This window comes from Mytilus edulis, chromosome 10, assembly GCF_963676685.1.
Source record: "Mytilus edulis chromosome 10, xbMytEdul2.2, whole genome shotgun sequence".
Lineage (NCBI taxonomy): Eukaryota > Metazoa > Mollusca > Bivalvia > Mytilida > Mytilidae > Mytilus > Mytilus edulis.
This window is the reverse complement of record NC_092353.1, coordinates 69373524-69400624: the sequence shown is the minus strand read 5'-3', so window position 1 is coordinate 69400624 and position 27101 is coordinate 69373524. Positions and strand designations below refer to the sequence as shown.

At 31.2% G+C, this 27101-nt stretch overlaps 1 protein-coding gene across 1 annotated transcript; it reads left to right on the top strand.

Annotated features, from left to right (window-relative positions):
• On the top strand, window positions 1-22764 carry LOC139492936 (cytochrome P450 2C3-like). Its single transcript, XM_071281084.1, has 8 exons — window positions 1-229; window positions 4392-4580; window positions 8522-8815; window positions 14740-15240; window positions 17000-17629; window positions 19965-20286; window positions 20461-21165; window positions 22036-22764. The coding sequence occupies exons 1-6, from the start codon at window positions 1-3 to the stop codon at window positions 20144-20146; spliced, it is 2025 nt and encodes a 674-aa protein (XP_071137185.1). The 3' UTR covers window positions 20147-20286; window positions 20461-21165; window positions 22036-22764.
• The last annotated feature ends 4337 nt before the right edge of the window (window positions 22765-27101 follow it).

The following is a 27101-nucleotide window of genomic DNA, read 5'->3' as shown; positions in this document are numbered from 1 at the left end:
ATGTTGCCACTTTTGGGTAATTTACCAATTCTGTTACAAGGAAATTTAATTGAAATCAGCGAGAAGCTAAAGGCTACATATGGAAGTATATTCAGCTTATCACTTGGAGGAAAATGGGTTGTATTTATAAATGGAAATGAATGTCTACGTGAAGTGTTTGTTAAAAATGCTGAATTCTTTTCTGACAGACCGAAAGTTTTCTTCATTGACAAGATTTTAGAGAGCAAAGGTATGCATATACTCCTTTTAATATTGTATTGAAATGTAAAATAATGAAATTTTTTACAGAGAACCTTAAATTGTTAATTCATAAGGTACTGATTAGAAACATAATATATTTACATTGAAAATTGATGTATTAAATATTAATACTTATTTTGAGGATTGAGACCTGTGCCCTAGTAAAAAGTTCATATTCGTTTTGAATTTACATTTTTGCGGTTTACGAAAATTGTTGAATTTTATTATTTATAGCAAAAATATGAAGCACATTGTCATTATTACAAAACATGGGCGCTGCAAAACGTTGTCTGTAAAAAATCAAAACTTTATCAAATGAAAAATATTTGAACACTATTGTGTCTTGCTGAATAAACACACAGTTTATATACTACAAAGTTTTTAACATACATAACTATATAAAAATGTAACATCACCGGTGTTATTCGGTTTATCGAGAGAAATTATCGTGAAAGAATATTTAACCGTGGTCAAGTATTGCCTGGCGATTGTGGAAGATCTAGTACCGGATCGTGAAAGCAATCTAATCGAGAAGACATATGAAAGGTCAATTAATAATCTAATTTAATAAATTACACGGACAAACTTACAACAAAATAAAACTGTCTGTCGAAATGGTTCAACATTATGATCAGTATGTGAGAAAATACAGTTTTATGGTACAACAAAAGGCAGGTGCAGATTGCTCCTCGACATTTCAATGACACCAAAAACGTAAATAAAATGATTTTGATTACAAAAATTCGAATAAAATAAACTACTATTCTCCGAAAAAGGCCTTTCTATTTGAATGTATCGAATGCAGTCTATGGAAGAAGCGATTCGATAAAAGCTTTTCTTATATCAACGAGCGATATTGTCTTATATCAACGAGTTGCATTGTGGGAAATTTCAGACGAATGATAGCATTTGTACGAAGAAAGGCAGATTTCTCGGTATAAAGTAGTGTCTCTTTTCTTAAAACAGGGTGACATTTAACATGACTTACGTCTGGTGTATAATTTTCATGAGTTATTTTATGTAGTAACAAGCAAGGTGTATTTAAACGAGAAAATTGAATTATTGAATAAATGAAACATAAATGCACGATTTGTCATTTGCAGATGTACACATTCTATAAATATCATGTAGCAAATTCAGTGGAATGCAATTGAGATGAATTCAATTGTTTGCTACGCCAAAATCACCTATAGGTCAACGATACTGCTATATTTTAAATAGCAATGCGATATTTGTCTTATATCATAGCGATTTTTTTTTAATTTTTGAATGCGATACTTTTCTAATATAACTGCTATAGTTTTCTAATATAGAATTGATACGATGACACGTCACAATGCATGTCAAGAAAACTGCAAACATAATTCACAAACTTAGATCATGACCAGTTCAATGTTTTAGGATCAACATCTCAAAATTTCGTAACTGCAACACAATTAACGCTTACATGAACTTATCATTCCGAAAATGTTGCTTGACCCTATTGATAGTTGAAAGTGTTAACAACCTGTTCAGTCTATTGTTTTCAATCACATGGTTTAACCAACCAACTAACATGTTTAACCCCGCTACATTATTTATGAATGTGCCTTTCCCAAGTCAGGAGCCTGTAATTCAGTGGTTGTCGTTTGGTTATGTGTTACATATTTGTTTTTCGTTCATTTTTCTTTTATATAATAAGGCCGTTATTTTCTCGTTTGAATTGTTTTACATTGTCTTATCGGGACCTCTTATAGCTGACTATGCGGTATGGGCTTTGCTCATTGTTGAAGGCCGTACGGCGACCTATAATTGTTAATGTCTGCGTTATTTTGGTCTCTTGTGGACAGTTGTCTCATTGGCAATCTTACCACATCTTCTTTTTTATAATTCTATTTGAAGTGATGATGCAATGGCGGAATTTAAAAGCGGTTGCAAATACGTCTACCGACCTCTTAGATTCTAATTTACTGGTCACACGGCTATAGTCTACCCACCTTGTTAATATCGAAATAGACAAAAAATAGCATTACTTAAAAGAAACATTCATTCAAACAATCCAATACAATACAGCTCCAAATTAGAATGAATATTCAAATGGTAAAATCAATAATCCAAACAAATTAGAATGTACAAATGCTGATGTCCCGCTCTTTGAAGATACCAACTGAGAAGCCTCAGACTATAAAAATTGCTAGTGTTAAACCATTCAAACAGGAAAACCAACGGTCTAATTTAAAAAAAAAAAAAGGAGATTCAAAAGTACAGGTCAATCATTTTGATAGTTAGCTATTTGATTATTTGATTACGGCATTGTTTATTAAACTCTTATTTGATTAGATTTGCTTCAAAAACCAATTGAGAAATTTGTAAGATGTTACCAAAAACAATTTAAATTTAAGCAATGGTCTTAAAACTGCTTATTGGCATACAATACTACTAAGAAGTAAAATTAAAAAAAAAATACTGAACTCCGAGGAAAATTCAAATCAGAAAGTCCCTTATCAAATGGTATAATCAAATGATAAAACACACCAAACGAATGGATAACAACTGTCATATTTCTGACTCGGTACTGGCATTTTCAAATTTTGAAAATGGTGGATTGAACCTGGTTTTATAGCACTTCACCTCTCACGTGTATGACAGTCTCATCAAATTCTGTCATATTTACAACGATGCGTGAACAAAACAGACATAATAGGTAAAATTGTCAAAATATGGGTACAACAGTCTAATATTAATACTAATCGGTACTAATATTGATATAACAAAAACACCGCTATGATATTTTAAAAGTATCGCATTGATATTTTAAAAGTATCGCATTGATATTTTAAAAGTATCGCATTGATATTTTAAAAGTATCGCATTATTTATTTATGTTTATAAGAAAAACACAGCACTTCAAATTTTACACTGACATAAACTTAAGCTTCTAACTAACTTCTGCATGTATATTTAGACTCAATTGTTGTTTATATTTGAACAATAAGTTTTAAAATTAGTATTTGCTTAAGTTTTCGTTGCCAAAAACAACAATTCCAAAAGGTTGTGCCAAATATGGCTAAGGTAATCTATGCCTGGGATAAGAAAATCCTTAGTTTTTTTTCGAAAAAATCAAAAGTTTTGTAAACAGGGAATTATAAAACACAGATAATTAAAGTTCAAATATTAAAATTTAGAATTTCATATCAAAGGTCAAAAATAATAAACGAAGATGCCTTTTCCCTAATTACAATTGCATAGAACTGAGAAAGATCAAATGAATTATAAGCAGAAGACAATCGTGTCTAAACTGGTGTTTGCTTCGATTGTTAAGATAATTATGATTACAATTAAACTTTTAGCATGGTGTATATGTCATACATGTATTCACCATTTGCAAAAACAGACTAACATCAATATTTTCAATTTATCAAAAACATTTTACGATTTAATATTTGAATCATAAAGTAAAACAAATCTATATTATTTCCGTTGAAGATAGTATTGTGTTTTCATTAATTTTCAAAACCTTTCATTTATATGTTAACAGATATCGTTTTGTTGAACATTTGTATATCGAAATGGGTAATGTGTTAGAAAAGGGACTCTTTATTGGGCACACTGTCCTAGATTTAAGATATCAAAAGTAAACAATTTCTATTCTTAATTCTTCAAATTGTCCGTTTAAAAGGATATTGTATATTTTCCATTCAATACAGTTTTAATCCTTCATTAAAATAGTATTATAGTTTCATAAACATAGACATTTTTAACAGTGGTTGATAGTGGTTATAAAATTATAATCTATTTTTCTCTTTTTTTCGGTGACCTTTTATGTTTATAATTGACGCTATGTGTAGTAAATTGAATATCCTTCATAAACTTGTTATAATTTTTAACAAAGGCTTTTTAACCAAGGCTCGGTGTTGAAGACCGTACTTTTACAAATTGTGACTTAAGTTGTGAGTTGTCTCATTGGCAATCATACCAAATCTTCTTATATCTATTAAAATCGTGATCAAAGATGCATTTTATTCTCAATTTCTTTTGGAATTCTGGTTTTTTAATTGCGTTTTTAGTAGTTATTATCACATTGTTTCTGTTACAATCTCGCCGCCCACATGGCTAACCACCAGGGCCGATCATGTTGCCACTTTTGGGTAATTTACCAATTCTGTTACAAGGAAATTTAATTGAAATCAGCGAGAAGCTAAAGGCTACATATGGAAGTATATTCAGCTTATCACTTGGAGGAAAATGGGTTGTATTTATAAATGGAAATGAATGTCTACGTGAAGTGTTTGTTAAAAATGCTGAATTCTTTTCTGACAGACCGAAAGTTTTCTTCATTGACAAGATTTTAGAGAGCAAAGGTATGCATATACTCCTTTTAATATTGTATTGAAATGTAAAATAATGAAATTTTTTACAGAGAACCTTAAATTGTTAATTCATAAGGTACTGATTAGAAACATAATATATTTACATTGAAAATTGATGTATTAAATAATAATACTTATTTTGAGGATTGAGACCTGTGCCCTGGTAAAAAGTTCATATTCGTTTTGAATTTACATTTTTGCGGTTTACGAAAATTGTTGAATTTTATTATTTATAGCAAAAATGTGAAGCACATTGTCATTATTACAAAACATGGGCGCTGCAAAACGTTGTCTGTAAAAAATCAAAACTTTATCAAATGAAAAATATTTGAACACTATTGTGTCTTGCTGAATAAACACACAGTTTATATACTACAAAGTTTTTAACATACATAACTATATAAAAATGTAACATCACCGGTGTTATTCGGTTTATCGAGAGAAATTATCGTGAAAGAATATCTAACCGTGGTCAAGTATTGCCTGGCGATTGTGGAAGATCTAGTACCGGATCGTGAAAGAAATCTAATCGAGAAGACATATGAAAGGTCAATTAATAATCTAATTTAATAAATTACACGAACAAACTTATTGCTCCTCGACATTTCAATGACACCAAAAACGTAAATAAAATGATTTTTATTACAAAAATTCAAATAAAATAAACTACTATTCTCCGAAAAGGGCCTTTCTATTTGAACGTATCGAATGCAGTCTATGGAAGAAGCGATTCGATAAAAGCTTTTCTTATATCAACGAGCGATATTGTCTTATATCAACGAGTTGCATTGTGGGAAATTTCAGACGAATGTTAGCATTTGTACGAAGAAAGGCAGATTTCTCGGTATAAAGTAGTGTCTCTTTTCTTAAAACAGGGTGACATTTAACATGACTTACGTCTGGTGTATAATTTTCATGAGTTATTTTATGTAGTAACAAGCAAGGTGTATTTAAACGAGAAAATTGAATTATTGAATAAATGAAACATAAATGCACGATTTGTCATTTGCAGATGTACACATTCTATAAATATCATGTAGCAAATTCAGTGGAATGCAATTGAGATGAATTCAATTGTTTGCTACGCCAAAATCACCTATAAGTCAACGATACTGCTATATTTTAAAATATCAATGCGATATTTGTCTTATATCATAGCGATTTTTTTTGAATTTTTGAATGCGATACTTTTCTAATATAACTGCTATAGTTTTCTAATATAGAATTGATACGATGACACGTCACAATGCATGTCAAGAAAACTGCAAACATAATTCACAAACTTAGATCATGACCAGTTCAATGTTTTAGGATCAACATCACTAAAATTTCGTAATGCAACACAATTAACGCTTACATGAACTTATCATTCCGAAAATGTTGCTTGACCCTATTGATAGTTGAAAGTGTTAACAACCTGTTCAGTCTATTGTTTTCAATCACATGGTTTAACCAACCAACTAACATGTTTAACCCCGCTACATTATTTATGAATGTGCCTTTCCCAAGTCAGGAGCCTGTAATTCAGTGGTTGTCGTTTGGTTATGTGTTACATATTTGTTTTTCGTTCATTTTTCTTTTATATAATAAGGCCGTTATTTTCTCGTTTGAATTGTTTTACATTGTCTTATCGGGACCTCTTATAGCTGACTATGCGGTATGGGCTTTGCTCATTGTTGAAGGCCGTACGGCGACCTATAATTGTTAATGTCTGCGTTATTTTGGTCTCTTGTGGACAGTTGTCTCATTGGCAATCTTACCACATCTTCTTTTTTATAATTCTATTTGAAGTGATGATGCAATGGCGGAATTTAAAAGCGGTTGCAAATACGTCTACCGACCTCTTAGATTCTAATTTACTGGTCACACGGCTATAGTCTACCCACCTTGTTAATATCGAAATAGACAAAAAATAGCATTACTTAAAAGAAACATTCATTCAAACAATCCAATACAATACAGCTCCAAATTAGAATGAATATTCAAATGGTAAAATCAATAATCCAAACAAATTAGAATGTACAAATGCTGATGTCCCGCTCTTTGAAGATACCAACTGAGAAGCCTCAGACTATAAAAATTGCTAGTGTTAAACCATTCAAACAGGAAAACCAACGGTCTAATTTAAAAAAAAAAAGGAGATTCAAAAGTACAGGTCAATCATTTTGATAGTTAGCTTTTTGATTATTTGATTACGGCATTGTTTATTAAACTCTTATTTGATTAGATTTGCTTCAAAAACCAATTGAGAAATGTGTAAGATGTTACCAAAAACAATTTAAATTTAAGCAATGGTCTTAAAACTGCTTATTGGCATACAATACTACTAAGAAGTAAAATTTAAAAAAAAATACTGAACTCCGAGGAAAATTCAAATCAGAAAGTCCCTTATCAAATGGTATAATCAAATGATAAAACACACCAAACGAATGGATAACAACTGTCATATTTCTGACTCGGTACTGGCATTTTCAAATTTTGAAAATGGTGGATTGAACCTGGTTTTATAGCACTTCACCTCTCACGTGTATGACAGTCTCATCAAATTCTGTCATATTTACAACGATGCGTGAACAAAACAGACATAATAGGTAAAATTGTCAAAATATGGGTACAACAGTCTAATATTAATACTAATCGGTACTAATATTGATATAACAAAAACACCGCTATGATATTTTAAAAGTATCGCATTGATATTTTAAAAGTATCGCATTGATATTTTAAAAGTATCGCATTATTTATTTATGTTTATAAGAAAAACACAGCACTTCAAATTTTACACTGACATAAACTTAAGCTTCTAACTAACTTCTGCATGTATATTTAGACTCAATTGTTGTTTATATTTGAACAATAAGTTTTAAAATTAGTATTTGCTTAAGTTTTCGTTGCCAAAAACAACAATTCCAAAAGGTTGTGCCAAATATGGCTAAGGTAATCTATGCCTGGGATAAGAAAATCCTTAGTTTTTTTTCGAAAAAATCAAAAGTTTTGTAAACAGGGAATTATAAAACACAGATAATTAAAGTTCAAATATTAAAATTTAGAATTTCATATCAAAGGTCAAAAATAATAAACGAAGATGCCTTTTCCCTAATTACAATTGCATAGAACTGAGAAAGATCAAATGAATTATAAGCAGAAGACAATCGTGTCTAAACTGGTGTTTGCTTCGATTGTTAAGATAATTATGATTACAATTAAACTTTTAGCATGGTGTATATGTCATACATGTATTCACCATTTGCAAAAACAGACTAACATCAATATTTTCAATTTATCAAAAACATTTTACGATTTAATATTTGAATCATAAAGTAAAACAAATCTTTATTATTTCCGTTGAAGATAGTATTGTGTTTTCATTAATTTTCAAAACCTTTCATTTATATGTTAACAGATATCGTTTTGTTGAACATTTGTATATCGAAATGGGTAATGTGTTAGAAAAGGGACTCTTTATTGGGCACACTGTCCTAGATTTAAGATATCAAAAGTAAACAATTTCTATTCTTAATTCTTCAAATTGTCCGTTTAAAAGGATATTGTATATTTTCCATTCAATACAGTTTTAATCCTTCATTAAAATAGTATTATAGTTTCATAAACATAGACATTTTTAACAGTGGTTGATAGTGGTTATAAAATTATAATCTATTTTTCTCTTTTTTTCGGTGACCTTTTATGTTTATAATTGACGCTATGTGTAGTAAATTGAATATCCTTCATAAACTTGTTATAATTTTTAACAAAGGCTTTTTAACCAAGGCTCGGTGTTGAAGACCGTACTTTTACAAATTGTGACTTAAGTTGTGAGTTGTCTCATTGGCAATCATACCAAATCTTCTTATATCTATTAAAATCGTGATCAAAGATGCATTTTATTCTCAATTTCTTTTGGAATTCTGGTTTTTTAATTGCGTTTTTAGGAGTTATTATCACATTGTTTCTGTTACAATCTCGCCGCCCACATGGCTCACCACCAGGGCCGATCATGTTGCCACTTTTGGGTAATTTACCAATTCTGTTACAAGGAAATTTAATTGAAATCAGCGAGAAGCTAAAGGCTACATATGGAAGTATATTCAGCTTATCACTTGGAGGAAAATGGGTTGTATTTATAAATGGAAATGAATGTCTACGTGAAGTGTTTGTTAAAAATGCTGAATTCTTTTCTGACAGACCGAAAGTTTTCTTCATTGACAAGATTTTAGAGAGCAAAGGTATGCATATACTCCTTTTAATATTGTATTGAAATGTAAAATAATGAAATTTTTTACAGAGAACCTTAAATTGTTAATTCATAAGGTACTGATTAGAAACATAATATATTTACATTGAAAATTGATGTATTAAATAATAATACTTATTTTGAGGATTGAGACCTGTGCCCTGGTAAAAAGTTCATATTCGTTTTGAATTTACATTTTTGCGGTTTACGAAAATTGTTGAATTTTATTATTTATAGCAAAAATATGAAGCACATTGTCATTATTACAAAACATGGGCGCTGCAAAACGTTGTCTGTAAAAAATCAAAACTTTATCAAATGAAAAATATTTGAACACTATTGTGTCTTGCTGAATAAACACACAGTTTATATACTACAAAGTTTTTAACATACATAACTATATAAAAATGTAACATCACCGGTGTTATTCGGTTTATCGAGAGAAATTATCGTGAAAGAATATCTAACCGTGGTCAAGTATTGCCTGGCGATTGTGGAAGATCTAGTACCGGATCGTGAAAGAAATCTAATCGAGAAGACATATGAAAGGTCAATTAATAATCTAATTTAATAAATTACACGGACAAACTTACAACAAAATAAAACTGTCTGTCGAAATGGTTCAACATTATGATCAGTATGTGAGAAAATCCAGTTTTATGGTACAACAAAAGGCAGGTGCAGATTGCTCCTCGACATTTCAATGACACCAAAAACGTAAATAAAATGATTTTGATTACAAAAATTCGAATAAAATAAACTACTATTCTCCGAAAAAGGCCTTTCTATTTGAACGTATCGAATGCAGTCTATGGAAGAAGCGATTCGATAAAAGCTTTTCTTATATCAACGAGCGATATTGTCTTATATCAACGAGTTGCATTGTGGGAAATTTCAGACGAATGTTAGCATTTGTACGAAGAAAGGCAGATTTCTCGGTATAAAGTAGTGTCTCTTTTCTTAAAACAGGGTGACATTTAACATGACTTACGTCTGGTGTATAATTTTCATGAGTTATTTTATGTAGTAACAAGCAAGGTGTATTTAAACGAGAAAATTGAATTATTGAATAAATGAAACATAAATGCACGATTTGTCATTTGCAGATGTACACATTCTATAAATATCATGTAGCAAATTCAGTGGAATGCAATTGAGATGAATTCAATTGTTTGCTACGCCAAAATCACCTATAAGTCAACGATACTGCTATATTTTAAAATATCAATGCGATATTTGTCTTATATCATAGCGATTTTTTTTGAATTTTTGAATGCGATACTTTTCTAATATAACTGCTATAGTTTTCTAATATAGAATTGATACGATGACACGTCACAATGCATGTCAAGAAAACTGCAAACATAATTCACAAACTTAGATCATGACCAGTTCAATGTTTTAGGATCAACATCACTAAAATTTCGTAACTGCAACACAATTAACGCTTACATGAACTTATCATTCCGAAAATGTTGCTTGACCCTATTGATAGTTGAAAGTGTTAACAACCTGTTCAGTCTATTGTTTTCAATCACATGGTTTAACCAACCAACTAACATGTTTAACCCCGCTACATTATTTATGAATGTGCCTTTCCCAAGTCAGGAGCCTGTAATTCAGTGGTTGTCGTTTGGTTATGTGTTACATATTTGTTTTTCGTTCATTTTTCTTTTATATAATAAGGCCGTTATTTTCTCGTTTGAATTGTTTTACATTGTCTTATCGGGACCTCTTATAGCTGACTATGCGGTATGGGCTTTGCTCATTGTTGAAGGCCGTACGGCGACCTATAATTGTTAATGTCTGCGTTATTTTGGTCTCTTGTGGACAGTTGTCTCATTGGCAATCTTACCACATCTTCTTTTTTATAATTCTATTTGAAGTGATGATGCAATGGCGGAATTTAAAAGCGGTTGCAAATACGTCTACCGACCTCTTAGATTCTAATTTACTGGTCACACGGCTATAGTCTACCCACCTTGTTAATATCGAAATAGACAAAAAATATCATTACTTAAAAGAAACATTCATTCAAACATTCCAATACAATACAGCTCCAAATTAGAATGAATATTCAAATGGTAAAATCAATAATCCAAACAAATTAGAATGTACAAATGCTGATGTCCCGCTCTTTGAAGATACCAACTGAGAAGCCTCAGACTATAAAAATTGCTAGTGTTAAACCATTCAAACAGGAAAACCAACGGTCTAATTTAAAAAAAAAAAGGAGATTCAAAAGTACAGGTCAATCATTTTGATAGTTAGCTATTTGATTATTTGATTACGGCATTGTTTATTAAACTCTTATTTGATTAGATTTGCTTCAAAAACCAATTGAGAAATTTGTAAGATGTTACCAAAAACAATTTAAATTTAAGCAATGGTCTTAAAACTGCTCATTGGCATACAATACTACTAAGAAGTAAAATTTAAAAAAAAATACTGAACTCCGAGGAAAATTCAAATCAGAAAGTCCCTTATCAAATGGTATAATCAAATGATAAAACACACCAAACGAATGGATAACAACTGTCATATTTCTGACTCGGTACTGTCATTTTCAAATTTTGAAAATGGTGGATTGAACCTGGTTTTATAGCACTTCACCTCTCACGTGTATGACAGTCTCATCAAATTCTGTCATATTTACAACGATGCGTGAACAAAACAGACATAATAGGTAAAATTGTCAAAATATGGGTACAACAGTCTAATATTAATACTAATCGGTACTAATATTGATATAACAAAAACACCGCTATGATATTTTAAAAGTATCGCATTGATATTTTAAAAGTATCGCATTATTTATTTATGTTTATAAGAAAAACACAGCACTTCAAATTTTACACTGACATAAACTTAAGCTTCTAACTAACTTCTGCATGTATATTTAGACTCAATTGTTGTTTATATTTGAACAATAAGTTTTAAAATTAGTATTTGCTTAAGTTTTCGTTGCCGAAAACAACATTTTCCGCATGGAATGTCTGCATATTTACAATTGATATTATACAAATATAGCCTTTGTATGAGGTCGATACAAGGATATATTGACCTGAAAGAAGTATATTGACTGAGGACGAAGTCAAAGGTCGATATACTTCTTTGGGTCGATATATTCTGTATTGACCTCATACAAAGGTTATATTTGTTATATTATTAATTTCTGACCATATTTGTATCAAAATCGTCATTTAGGTTTGTTGGAATTTTATAGATATTACATTGTCTCCTTGACAATAACAACATATTAGTTGTTATTACGTTTACTCTTTTTTTTGACATCTTATGTATTTAAAGATTTTTTTCGTCAAATAATCGATCACAGATATCATGTGTTTCAAAACGATAAACAATATCCTGAAATTCATTACATGACGTCACAAAGTATACTGGTTTTTAGATATTCTAAAAATAACCGTGCAATATGCTTTTTGCAGGTCAATATGCGTTTTGCTATCCGCCGTTTTCTCTCTACCTTCGAAAATATAGTTTAACATGTGACTATCTCTAAACGAATCAAATTTGTTAAAATATATGAATTAATAATATTAGACAATATCGCTATGTGATATAAGAAAAGTTTTTATCGATACGCTTCTTCCATAGACTGAAATGGTTATCATAGTTATTTTGAATGAACATAATCTGTCAAAAAATTATTGATAAAAAAGAAGTATTTACACAAAATTGATATTTCGGATCGTGAAAGATCACGTACCGCTTTTTAAAGACCGTGAAAAGGGTCGCGAAAGATCTGATGATATGAAGACGTTCAAACTATTTTTCAATTATATGAATATAATTAATATTTGTTATTGGTATTGAACAAAATCTAGATTGGCATGACCGACCTGGGTTTCTTTTGTTGGTGAATAGGGCTATAAATGTGCAATGCCATTGGATCTAAATTAATTATCTTATAATACCAAACAGACTTGTCCCTCATAAGTTTTGTTTTCTTATACAAATTTTATATGTATAATTTTGAATTCTCCTTTTTATGCCTATTATATTATAAAGTAAAGATCCTCAATAAATGTAAGCATTTCAAAGTATTGATATTTTCAGGAAATGAAAGTAAAAGAAATAAACACTACGGCAATAAGAAAAGACATAATAAATTATATGCTAAATGGACACAGTATTTGTTGTATGGTGCACATGTACAATGTATGTCTGCATGTTTCATATATGACGTCAGTTGTATTTGATATATTGAATGATAGAAAGATGTCTATATCTGGCTGTCGGATAGGATTCATATACTTTCGACCTAATGTTCCGAATTTATCGGCCCAAAATAACTTTTGCATTTGTCAATTTCTAAGGTACTGTAAGCATCGGAACACCTATATTTGGTGTACGCGATGTTTGTAGAGATTTGTTGGAATGGTTCATTTGACCTTGGCCTTTTTTATAAATCATTGATAATCTTAAGTGTGTGTGACACTTCCAGTAAAACCCTTAAAGACGTTCAACAAATATGGTATCATAAGAAAAGCAGACTAGACATTTCAGCATTTGCGTTCTGGTATTGTTTAGTTTATAATATATAGTTACCTCATTATAATTAGAGATCAATCCACATCTGCTACGTTGTATATAAAGATAGATCTAACTTCAGGAAGTACGGTTGCACAAAATGTTGGTGTTCAATCTCAAATTGTTCATGAAAGATGCTGTTTTTTTATGGTTAAAACGTTGCATAACAATATTATTGGATAAATAGTGGCGTTCTGTCTGAATTGTACAGACCGATTCTCATAGCTGAATTTTTCACACTGATTTACATATAACTATGCTTTAGTTATTATTTTTTTAACTATCAAGGTAAAGTGTTGAATCGAAAAAAAAGATAGCAGCTGTAATTTTCGTTCTTATCAAAGTAGTTACAGGCTTCAACCATTTGCAGGTATATCAACTGGTAAAAGCAATATTGATTTCTGTTCATCAAGTCTGGACACGCATTATCTTTCACGATAAAAAAAAATGCTATGTCTGATCGTTCACGATCAACTTTGATGGAAAAAAAACAATGAAAGTTCAAGTTTTTCATAAACAAATGTATGATTTTAAGGGAAGAGAATACTTGTATTTTACTATACTATCGGACACACCAAAGATTAATTTCAAATATATCATGATATACTGAAATATGACCATTATAGGTACAAAACGCGTGGTCTTTTAAATTAATTTCATAGACATGCATTGCGTCTTTTGTGGGGTTTTTTACAAAGTGCTGCATATTTTCTTTTATCTAATTGCACAGTAATGTTTAGGAAGTTGAATAATTTTGACAGATATATTTTTTGTTCGGATTTGTTCAGCGTTTTGAAAATTCAGAGATTTTTTTACAGATTCTGAAGTAGAATTAACTTTTAATTACATTTATGATCCGGTACCATAGCTTGACCACGGTTATATATTCTTTCACGATAATTTCTCTCGATAAACTGGTCAGGACAATTTTGATCCCTTTAATTTCGAAGAGGGCACAATGATATATGCTACTGTAATGCGGTACATTTTCCTATTTTGCATGTGATAAAAAAATAAAATAAAGCAAATTCACCTGAGTGTTACATGAAAATTAATGATTCTGCATCGTTTTTTTAATAGTTTTACATGTTTAGAATGTTATATTTTTAGCACTAGTATATTCAGAAAAGTTTATAAATAGCCTATAAATAGAACATGCATAATTCATGAATCGTGACGTAGGGCGGTCTACGGGATTCCTTAATTCTTCCGCTTACCAAAAAAAGAAAGAATATAAATGTTGATGAATAAACGGTTTGTTTATATTATGCCTCAGCCTACCCAGAAACATGAGCTAGCTTCCTTAAATTATGTATGTAAGTTAACTTATAGTTTAAGAAGTGTTTTTGATCCATTTTTCAGCTGTAACGGCACAAAATGGTCTTGAATGGAAGACTCACAGAACATTCATGGTTACAGCTTTACGCAACTTAGGATTTGGGAAGAAAAGTATGGAATCAAAAGTTTTAGAAGAAACTCAACATTTTCTCAGAGTGCTTAGTGATTCAAATGGAGATCCAATCAACGTTTCTGATCCGATTTACGTAGCAGTCTCAAACATTATTTGTTCCATTGCTTTAGGGGAAAGATTTGATTACAATGACGTGGAATTCAAAAAGTTGATAAACGTAATTAATGAGTTATTATCCAATCAGAACATTCCTGCTATCAATCTACTCCCTGTTCTCCAGTATCTTCCGGGCGATATATTTGGGGCAAAGCGTATTATACAACAAACTCATTTGTTAAAAAAAGAGTTTAAGCGATATATTGCTGAGCACAAAAATACTATTGATCCTGGAAACAGTAGGGACTTTATAGATGAATATATCATAGAACAGAAAAGGAAACCAGGCTTGACAGGTACAACGTCCATTCATCACAACTCGACCGATTCCGTACCTTTATAGGTGTCAGATCACCAACTAAGAGTCCTGTTCTGTTCATCCAAACTTTGCAATTTTCCCAGCTTTCTTAATATTCTACTTTAAGTTAATTAACTTTATAGAAACTAGAACAGTGAGGTATATCCTGAATTGTACATGTATCAGCTTTCTACATACCAATTTTAAACATAAGATTAAAATTATATAAGCATGATAAGAGGTCTCCCGAATAGAGGTTCTAAAATAACCTCTGGTTTTCTGGAAATCTTAAATTAATATACTGTGGAGTGCATTACTCCTCAATTTTGAATGCAAACTCAGACAAGTAAATTTTGGCTCAAAATGGTCTTAATATATTTTTCTTTCACCAAACATTTCCTTTCACAATTGTTGGTTAGTGAGTAAACAATGACATCAAATGCACTATGATTGTTTGTCCGAGTAGGCCTACTTTCACATACGTTCTAATAGAAGGAGAATACCGGATTCACACGTGGATTAACGATTGGTAAAATTATCAAATTAGAATATTCAAATATGATATATTGATATTTTTTTTGCTTTCTGTTATAGCTTGAAAAAAGTAAGTGAGCCCCATTTTTTCTTTTGACAACCTAACAAAATATGCTATGAGAGCTACTAATATATTTCAATATTTCATCATTAATTTTACATTCTGTAACATTACTTATAATCTATAATCTATACAAACTGTTACCCGAATGATGTCAATCGTTATATTCCGCCGATCTCCGTCTAATCTCTGATTGCTGCATTAACCTCGATAGGCTATAGACCGCGAGAGGGCGCAGAATTGTTCGAGTTATACAAACTGTGTCTTTCTTTTAACAACATGAAACTTTTAGAAGTTATTATCACTGTAATGGTCCAAGGACACAGTTATCGTCCTTCGATTTTCGTTGATAGTCCCTAGTGTGAACAGTGTATAATAACTTGCATTTTTTTTTTGGTGTTACACTTTCCCAATATTTTTTTTTTTATATCTAATGCATGAAATATTAAGTAAGGGGGTGAAATTACATGTTAAAAAAATTTGGGTGCTGAATCTTATGTTAAGTAGTGATTTGATCTCCCTCAACACAGAATTGTCAATATTTTGAGTTAGAGCTGGTAGAAGTTCTATAGAATGTTTATATTATTCGTCCCCATAGTAGTACACTACACACTAAATCTTTTTGAGATAGAGCAGGCGCGATTTTTTTAATTTGAATTCATTGTCTAAAAGAAATTCACTACAAAATAACTGTGTTCTCGGGCCTAATGGTCTTAATATATTCCCTGTAAGACGTTACACGTTACATGTAAGAGAATGAAAGGGATACATTCTAAAACAGGGGCGAAGGATTCCAAAGGAACATTCAAACTCATAAATGGAAAATAAACTGACAACGACATGACTAAGAAAGAAAACGACAAATAGACACAATAATAGTACACAAAACACAACATAGAAAAATAAAAGCAAGTGAATAAACAGACCCTTCTCAACATGTGGCACCCGTCGTGCTGCTCATGTTTCTCATATAAACTAAGTCCATGTGAAGCAACTTTCTTTAATAAACTTCATAAGTCATTTTGAAATTTTCAATTGTTTTATTATAGATTTGAAAATAAGAGTTATAAGGTATCGGAGATGCATAAATAATTATCAAAACAATATAGAAACCCGAAACGTCTACAGAAAGCATACTACAATTTCCCTATATCTTTTGTAGATGACAATTCCCCTATGTCTTTTGTAGATGACAATTCCCCTATGTCTTTTGTAGATGACGATTTCCCTATATCTTTTGTAGATGACAATTCCCCTATATCTTTTGTAGATGACAATTCCCCTATATCTTTTGTAGATGACGATTTCCCAATATCTTTTGTAGATGACAATTTTCCTATATTTTTTGTAGATGACGATTTCCCTATAGCTGTGTTTGAGTTGTTTGGTGCCGGCACAGATACTATATCAAATACGTTAACATGGTCAGTATTATATCTTCTGAAAAACCCGGATATTCAAGATCGAATGATAGATGAGTTGCTTTGTACTATTCCTACCGATAGACCACCAACAATGGCGGATAAATTAAATCTACCGTTCTGTGAAGCTGTAATTGCTGAAACACAGAGACTTGCAAATATTTTGCCTTTTGCACTTCCACACGCAGCTACCGAAGACGTGATGATTGGCAAATTTAAAATTTTGAAAGGATCTTTCGTCATACCAAATTTGTCCTCAGTAGCACATGATGAAGAGCTGTTTCCAGACCACCTTAAGTTTGACCCTTTGCGATTTATAGACAAACAAGGAAAGTTTTATGGTCAGGAAAGAATTGTTCCATTTTCACTAGGTAATTATACAGATTTAAGATAATAATAATTGTATTATATTGTAGTTGTTGCCTTCTCAGGTCTTGAGTAACCAATTACTAAAGAAGAAAATAATCAGACTTTTTGTTAACTTAAATCGAAAAACACAACTAATTCGCAAACAAGTTTTTCATGGCGAACAAATGTGTCCAAAAATCTGTATGTATACTTTATAAATTATGTGTGACGTAAAGTGAAACACTACTTAAAAATGTCTAGATCGAAACGCATTATTCTCAGGGAATGATTGATGATACTTTTGTAAACAAACGAAATTAAAAACCAATTCTTCAGAGAACAATTGAAGGTCTTTCCACCTCGATAATAAGAATGAAATTTAAAAAGCGATGTTAAAAAATGTCACTCCGTGTTGATGTAATGTGGTAAACCAAACTGATATAAAAAAAAATAAGATTGGTAGGTTTATGCAGAAAACTTAATTGTTTTATAATGAACCAGAAAGAATTTTTAGCAAAGGTCAAAATCTAGAACGTCAAATTTACCTTGACCTCAATTTTGAGGTCAAAGGTCAGTGATCTCAAATCAAAAGACCCCAGGTCAATCACTTGTATGGTTGTGGAGAAATACTGATTTCAAATACAAAAGGGGAGAAAACTCCTATAAGGGTTAACCAAAACTCTTCGACTTAATAGGTTGAAGTTGCGCCTTTTTGTAAACAGTTATTTGGCAAACACATCATATCATTTACTGTCCCAGTTTCTTTGGAATAACGATAACAAGCAAAATTCTAAATTTATAACATGACCTTTACCTTTGACCTTGACCTCAATTTCCTTCAAATGGACCAAGGACTTCATATCAAAAGACTATAGGCCTCTACGACGCATAACGTATGAATTTATCCAACAAATCGCCCATCTTAAATTTTCAAAGGGAAATAACTCCCATAAGATGTCTTCCGATCACTCAAGTCAAAATTAACCAAATCATTCTTAAGAGTAGACAAACAATTTGGTGAAAACAGTTTGCTAAAATACTTTACGGTTTTAGAGATATAGCGATAACAACAAAACGGGGACGTGGGGAGATAACTCCTATAAGAATAAGTGTTCGGTCACACAGGGTGAGTTTTAAAACCCCCATTACTGTACAACATCATTGGCCAAAAATCCATTCGATATGTTGTACGACAAAAAAGCATCTCACACGGCAGAAGAAAAAAAATAATCAGAACGTTTTAATGACGTTGTGTTCATAAGGGAATATTAAGCTTCTCAGTGATCAAAATCAGTGTTTGTCAAACTGCTATATAACCAGTGTAATTTTTCTGATTAAACGGTTTGTTCAAATTTTTTGAAATTTTTATATTTTTGTCAAAGGGTCAATTGAAAGTAAATATTTGGTCAAAATTTTAAGAAAATTAAACGAGCCAAATTAATTTAAGTTAAAGTGTTAGGTACCACCTTAAACGTAAAAATTTAAATGACAAAAGTAAACACGTAAAACAGCGCGTTTGTAATCAATGAATAAAATATTTAATAAAAATAAAACAAGTGTTTGTGCCATTTCAACAAATTATCATTTTCAGCTGATCAATTTCAAGTCAGTATCGACTACATTTATCGAAAAACAAATGTTTCTACAGACGCACATGGTTCCAATTGTTAAACTATATTTTATAAATCGCATTTGTCAATGAACAGAATTTTGAATATAATTAACAATGGAAATGGTGTCAATAAGACAACAACCCGACTAAAGAGCAGACAACAGCCGAAGTCCACCAATGGGTCTTCAATGCAGCGTGAAACTCCCGCACCCAGAGGCGTTGTAAAGTTGGCCCCTGAAGGGACAACACCAACAATTCAATGTTGGATAAAAAAAATTAATTCATATAGTTTTTTCACTGACCCCTACCCCCCCCCCTCCTTTCTAAACTTAATTTGTGTAAAATTGATTGACCAATAAGGATATATATAAAATTGATGTTAATTAAACAAAACTTTTGACCACCCCTTTTTTTCCCCAAAACTAATTGAATTAAGTTTTTTATCCTTCATTGATTTTTTTATGTCGTCCCTAACAAAAAGGTATTCTAGTCACGTGATAGTGGTCACGCTTAACTAAGAAATACACAAGAAACTAAAATTAAAAACCATACCAGACTAACAAAGACCACAGGCTCCTGACTTGGGAGTGACGTCGGGACAGGCAAAAAAATACGAAGGGGTTAAACATGTTTTTTGATATCTCAATTCTTCCCCTATACCTCTAGCCAATGTAAAAACTGTTATAATAATAAGTCAGTAAATCGCTTTCTTGTGTCGTCTATAGTTAATGATTGTTTTCTTGTAGGAAAACGAACGTGTCCGGGAGAATCCCTCGCCAGAATGGAATTGTTTCTCTTTATCACTTCAATGGTAAAGAAGTTTCATATTCTACCAGAAATAGATGGTATATTCCCATCATCAAAGGGACAGTTAGGAATTGCATATGTTCCAAATCCGTTTAAAGTTCGTTTTGTTGAGAGGAATTAAAGTTAATCATAAAATTCAATGTATATTCATAAACAGTCAGTTTATTGTATTTCTCCTTGTAAATGTATTTTTATGTGTATATAAGATTATTTATATTTTGTATACTTAATCAACACACAATCCATATTCTCACACTAACTGTTTTCTTCGTAGCAAACAGGCAATCAAATCAAACAGTTCAAAGCGCATTTGTATTATTTTGAAATATTTTGAACTTTCAAATGAATATCTTTTCTTACATTCCATGTCATGGATTATTCTCAATGCGTTTATTGGCGTATCATAGTCTTTGACAGTCGAAAAAAAAATACAAGAATTCATTCTAAGTTACTGTATGATACAAACTTCATTACAATACGACAACCATATACATGTACTACTATCAACTAAAATATAAAGAAAATATGTTATTTGTCTTTTTCAATACTAAAAATAACTGCTACATGTACATATACTAGAAGTATACCATTTCACTTTTTAACAAGATACATAGTCGAAAAGATCCAAGACAGTGTTTATGTAGTCTCTTTTTTTGATTTTTATATTTCCTGTCGAAAAAACATAAGGATTTTCTTATCCCAGGCTTAGATTACATTAGCTGTATTTGGCACAACTTTTTGGAATTTTGGATCCTCAATACTCTTTAACTTTGTACTTGTTTGGATTTATAAATATTTTGATATGAGCGTTACTGATGAATCTTATGCAGACGAAAGCGCGTATGGCGTACTAAATTATAACCCTGGTATCTTTGATAACTATTTATCTTTACCAATTTTAAATTTACAGTATGACTAAACACCAACAAGAGGAGCTAAACATAATATATTTTTGAACAGCCTCCGAATAAAGTAGAAAGTGAACACAATAATTCCAAGTCCCTGTCTAATTGAAGACACACATATTTAAGCATGCTCTTTAATTATGTTGAAAAACGCTCTAAGGCACTTGAGAATCTGGATGATACACCCCTGATCTAAACAGAGAAATCCCTTACTTATGATAGATTGAACAAAAGAGTATTTATGTGGTCATATAAGTACGGAAATAAGCCAATTAAAAACTGGTGCTTCAGAGTAATGACTAAGTTTAAAGAGTTTATCTTGAACAATATTGTATCTGGGATATATTGTTAACTAAATATGTAATCAAGGATATAGAATGCTTAGATATTGATTTATATTTAACTGAATGGCATAATGAGTTGGTTTCGAATGAATATGTCAAACTACGGACTACGGAAATTATTTAAAACAAAATTTAAAGTAGAAAATTACATTTGTAAAACTATTGCAGGAAATATAGAAGTGCTTTTGCAAAATTTCGCTGTGGTGTTGCGCCCCTAAAAATTGAAACGGGTCGGTATCAGAACTTATCTATTAATGAAAGAATCTGTTTTAATTGTAATGATACCATTGAAGATGAGAAACATGTAATTTTGAAATGTCCACTATATGCAGATTTTCGTGCTGTGTTGTTTAGTCATGCTAATTATTTTTGTCATGAATTTAATAGTATGTCAGATGACGATAAATTTGTATTTTTATTTAGTGATGAAAATGCTCAATTTTATATTGCCAAAATCTGCTGATATTTGACTGAAAAGAAAATGTTTATTATATTCTTAAAATTTGTATACTTTTAATTTGTGTTAATATGTTTTATATTTTATGTGTGTATATATAATATATGTAAATATATGTATCGTTTTTTTAAACTTTTTTTATAGTTTCTCATAACTCTTTTTAGAGTGGCTCTTTGTTTTATTGGGAATTGTAATATTATGTAAATGTTTTATAAGTGGTGAGACTAAAATAAAATATTGTCCTGTCTTGTAAAAGATATCCTTAAATAAATATTTAAACCCTGGTTGGATTGTATAGAATAAGAATGTCCCACTACAAAAAAGAAATGATAAGAGCTTTACCATTGACAATATATAGCTGGTTCAATATTATTCGTTAACGAAATAGTCTCAGAAAAAGCGAGTGGATGTTCACATAATCGTCAATAGATAAGCATTTTTAGTCCATTTCTTTGCCTTTTTTTTGTTTAAGATTCAATGCAGCAATGAATATAAGTTCCTCGGTTGAAAGGTTCTCCAAAAGTATATATTGACACCAGTGGCTCTGGTGGTATTTTCTGGTTATATTTACCAAACACTTGACACAAATGGCATGATTTTCTGTATTATGTTACATCATCTTCATGTCTTGGCCAGTAGAAATGTTGAGAAATCTCAACAGAGAGTGAATGATAGCAAAGGCCAAAAGGGAAGTTTTCCTTATACCAAAGAAACCGAAATATCTTATGCATACATGTATCAAGCCATTCAGCGTAAACATACCTTTAAATCAATAAGTTCAAACATAGTTTTTATAGCCGTTAGATTTCCAGGTTAATGAAAGTGTCTAGTCACTAGATGAGCTTTTTGCGAATATATTCAGTTTATACGAAAGGAAAAAACTGTGTCATGTTAATTCAACAGATTTTTAACTAATTTTTTAATTGTTTTTTTCTGTAAATCAACATGCGGAGTGATTTTAGTTACGACAGAATTAAGTCCACAGCTTATTTGAAAACAAAAATTAAATAAATAAAGCTACTTTTTTCATCAATTTCATGGCTTTTTTTAGAATTTGTTTCTGATTTAAACTTTGAATGGAATAGGTATTACATCAATTAAAATGTATAATGGAATAGATATAATAATAATCTCAGTGCAGGATTGTACATTATCATAATAGGTTGTTTGTTTATTTTCTTTCTGATTTGCCTTAATCATTTGAAAATAAATATTTCTATCACTAATAATTTGCATTTATGTAAAGCGTAACATTTGTATGCATAGTTTACAGTAAGATAAGCTTACATGTATATCATTTATGCATGCCATATTTTGTAATATTTCAATATTGACAGTTCTATGATTCGATCATAGCAGTAGTGTCATTAAATTAGAGATCTTTTAATTTCAAACCCATTGAAAATATCTATTTTGGCAGTTACAAAAACACTTCAGCAATATTGAAAGCTTTTTAAACAATTATTGACTCGCATGCAAAATAATTAGTCAAATTCCAACTACAAAAACCTGTTTAATCTTCATCACAAATAGTTCTTGCATTTTTAGGACGAGAAAAATTTGAAAATAAATAGGCAATCCGGGTACAAGATCAGATTTATGGACATGAGGATAAATTGGATTAAGACAGAAATTTCGCATTACAATGTTAACATACCATCTGTGGACCCTTCGAAGAGTTGTTTCAAGGGTTCTTAATGTGTAGAGGGCACTTTACAAGATCTTACAAGAGGCACCAGATTTAACCAGATTTAACCGTTCGATTCTCAACGAACCTGGCTGCGTACCTGTATATCCTGCAAGGCCAAACGGACGATCAATTTTGATAAGTGTTACCTTAGCTGTATTTGGCAACACTTTTAGGAATTTTGGATCTCAATGCTCTTCAACTTTGTACTTTATTTGGCTTTTTTTTTACTTTTTTGGATTCGAGCGTCACTGATGAGTCTTTTGTAGACGAAACGCGCGTCTGGCGTATATACAAAATCTAGTTCTGGTTTCTATGATGAGTTTATTTTAACTGCAAGTTAGAAAAGGACAAAAGTGACTTTATTCTATGTCCCAGTCACCCTTGCGGTGGGAAGAATTTCAGTTATAGATACTTCACAGATTAAGACTACTAATTATACATCACAAATCTCCACGTCCAATGAACTATATTATCTGAACCAGAACAAAAATAGCTTATTTATTAATAGACTAACTGGTCCTCTTAAAATGTACGCTTATCTTCTCTTATAATGTGTGTGCATATTTCGAAATAATGTTGTAATTCATTTTTGGTAATAAAACTTGTCTTACACGACTATTTATCTCTTTACGAGCTTTGCAATCATTCTAGGATGTGGTGACTTAACAAAAAACTTTTATAGTATTTTTTCTATATATGCAAATACTATTCTTATCATATGAGTAGTTGTCGGTTAAGCATCATGTGATAACTTTTCATGCATATAAATGCCTTTTTGTGTTTTTGCTTTTACTAGTAAGTCTAAAATTTAAAGAAGTAAATTATACAAAATTTTCTAACCTATTGCCGTTTATAATTGGTTCTCTATTTTAAGCCAACAGCCTTAAACTAAAATTGTATATATAATGATATAAAGCATCCAGACTCATAATCTAGTATTAACCGATTTAACATATTTATTTTTTACAGCGTCGAATTGAGTGTAAATTCCGGTCCTATTTAAGATATATATGATGTAATTATATTTAAAGAAAGAAATAATGCATATCATGTCATACAACTCACAAATTTTCGTAAGTAATAAGTATGTAATAATAATCCGCCAGAAGTACCGGCTTAAAGGTGTTTCTAGTCTAAAATGTGTTTAGGGGACGACCATTTGATATTCTGGGGGAGGGGGGGCTGGAGGATTTTGAAAATAAATGACAAAAAAAAATGGTTTGTTCTGTGGTAGTTTGAAAATAAATTACCTGACTTGCAATGTATTGAAAATAAATAGCTCAGCCGGTCTAATCGAAAGTAAGAAATGGCTCAGATTCTTCATAAATTTATCTTTTTTCCAAAAAAAAATCGGAAAACATTTCCCAAATCTTTTAATAATAAAAGTATAAGTATTATTTGAGTATACTTGGATTGTCTGAAAATTGGTTTCATTTAACTTGGGGTATATTTTCTCAGGAGCACTTACCTCATTTTTAGCTCATCTGGCCCGAAGGGCCAAGTGAGCTTTTCCCATCACTTGGCGTCCGGCGTCCGTCGTCGTCCGTCGTCGTCGTCGTCCATCGTCGTTAACTTTTACAAAAATCTTCTCCTCTGAAACTAATTGGCCAAATTTAACCAAACTTGGCCACAATCATCATTGGGGTATCTAGTTTAAAAAATGTGTGGCGTGACCCGGCCAACTAACCAAGATGGCCGCCATGGCAAAAAATAGAACATAGGGGTAAAATGCAGTTTTTGGCTTATAACTCAAAAACCAAAGCATTTTGAGCAAATCTGACAAAGAGGCAAAATTGTTTATCAGGTCAAGATCTATCTGCCCAGAAATTTTCAGATGAATCGGACAACCCGACACAGGCTCCTCTTGTTTATTACAGGTCTGAGGACCGTAACTACATTGAGGCAAATGCCTCATCACGGCGAGTGCCTAACAAGAAGCAAGTTCTGTTCTTCCTCAAAAGAAGCCCCTGATTTTTGGGGATCAATGTTTCTTATTTATTTGTCTTTTGTTCATTGGTTGCCCATCTGTATTCTGTTACTGTTGCATTTCTTTTCAAATTTAGTAATTTTGTTGTTTACTTCATCATGAGTTTTAAAAAAAAAGACTTAACTATGTGAATTACATTTTTGCTTTATCATGCATATTGATTGGTCTTTTCATGTTGTCCCTAGAAACTTAAAAGTCTTACACTGAGTCTATACATTTTGCTTTGAGACCAAAATATTGTCAAAAAATTATTAAACAGAACTTGCATTTTTCAGATAAAGAAATGGTCTTGAAAACACCAAGAAAGCATGATTTTGCATCATTTGTTCTATAGCTTCTTGTGGCTCCAAAACCCTTCAATAAATAATCAGTCCCTTGTTTTATCGAAAATGAAAAATCTTGCTTCGATAGTGCAGATAATATATAATCTGTCCTCCTAGTTTACAAAAATAAATAACCGATTCAAAACAAATCCTCCTGCCCCCCCCCCCCCCCCCCCCCCAGAATATCAAATGGTCGTCCCCTTAGTGCAAATGTAATCAGTACATACTTTTATGAATTCATAAATCATTTGAACACAAATTTCATATGCACTGACTTTACGTATAGAAAAAGGATTTTTGCTTATGATACTGATTTCAGCAATGTAAAATATCAGGTTAGTGAGCTCGAAGGGCGTGCCGAATTGACGAACAGGTTAACAAATCAATTCCCCTCAATACGTCATATAAAGCGATACAAAAAATATGATGTACAATGCTCAATAAAGATAAGAATGAACAAAAAGATATCTGACATTTACTTTTTTTAGACGGATATTTAAAGTAGTGAATTCTCAAAATATTTAAACTAGTTGTCCCGTGCAATACGTTTCATATTTTTAGCCTTAATCTATAAAATATTATTCAAATTTTAATTTCAAAAAATATTCCAGACGCGAAATTCAGAACTGAAATAATGTCTTCTAAAAACTTCCTATTGGGTATATATTTTTGAATATCTCCGAACATCGTGATGCATAAACCGGTATGCAATTTGCTGTATTCAATTTTTTTTATTACTAGAACACACCCGTGATATCGCGGTTCTGTGACTGAATTAAAGTATATAACTATGCGTAAGCCTTATTATAGTATTGGTATTGTCATCTGATAAAGTCATGCCGATTATAAGATGCACAGTTTTTTCTGCTTTCAGAATCTTTCTGTTTGAACACGTCGACCTGGAACTTATCAATTATTGGTATTATTATTTTTGTTGAAAACAAAAGGGCCTGAAATGGAGTATTTTTTAATCAACAGCATTGTCCTATATTAGTTATAAATAAAGTTGAATTCTTTGATTCGCTGTTTTACGTCATGCCGGCTAACAAATTAGAAACTGTACCTATACGCCTTAATTTAATAGATATAGGAACATGTGGTGTAAGTGCCAATGAGACAACTCTCCATCCAAATAACAATTTATAAAAGTAAACCATTACGTACAGGTAAGGTAATATGTAACAGGTGAATATACTATTGTTATCGGTATCGGACTCGGAACTTGTTAATTATTGGCAATATTAATTATGTGGACAACAAAAGGGTCTGGAGTTGTGTAATTTTAAATCGACACCATTGTCCTATATTAGCTTTATATAAAGTTGAATTCTTTGATTTGTTGTTTTTCTCCATAACGGCTGATAAATTGG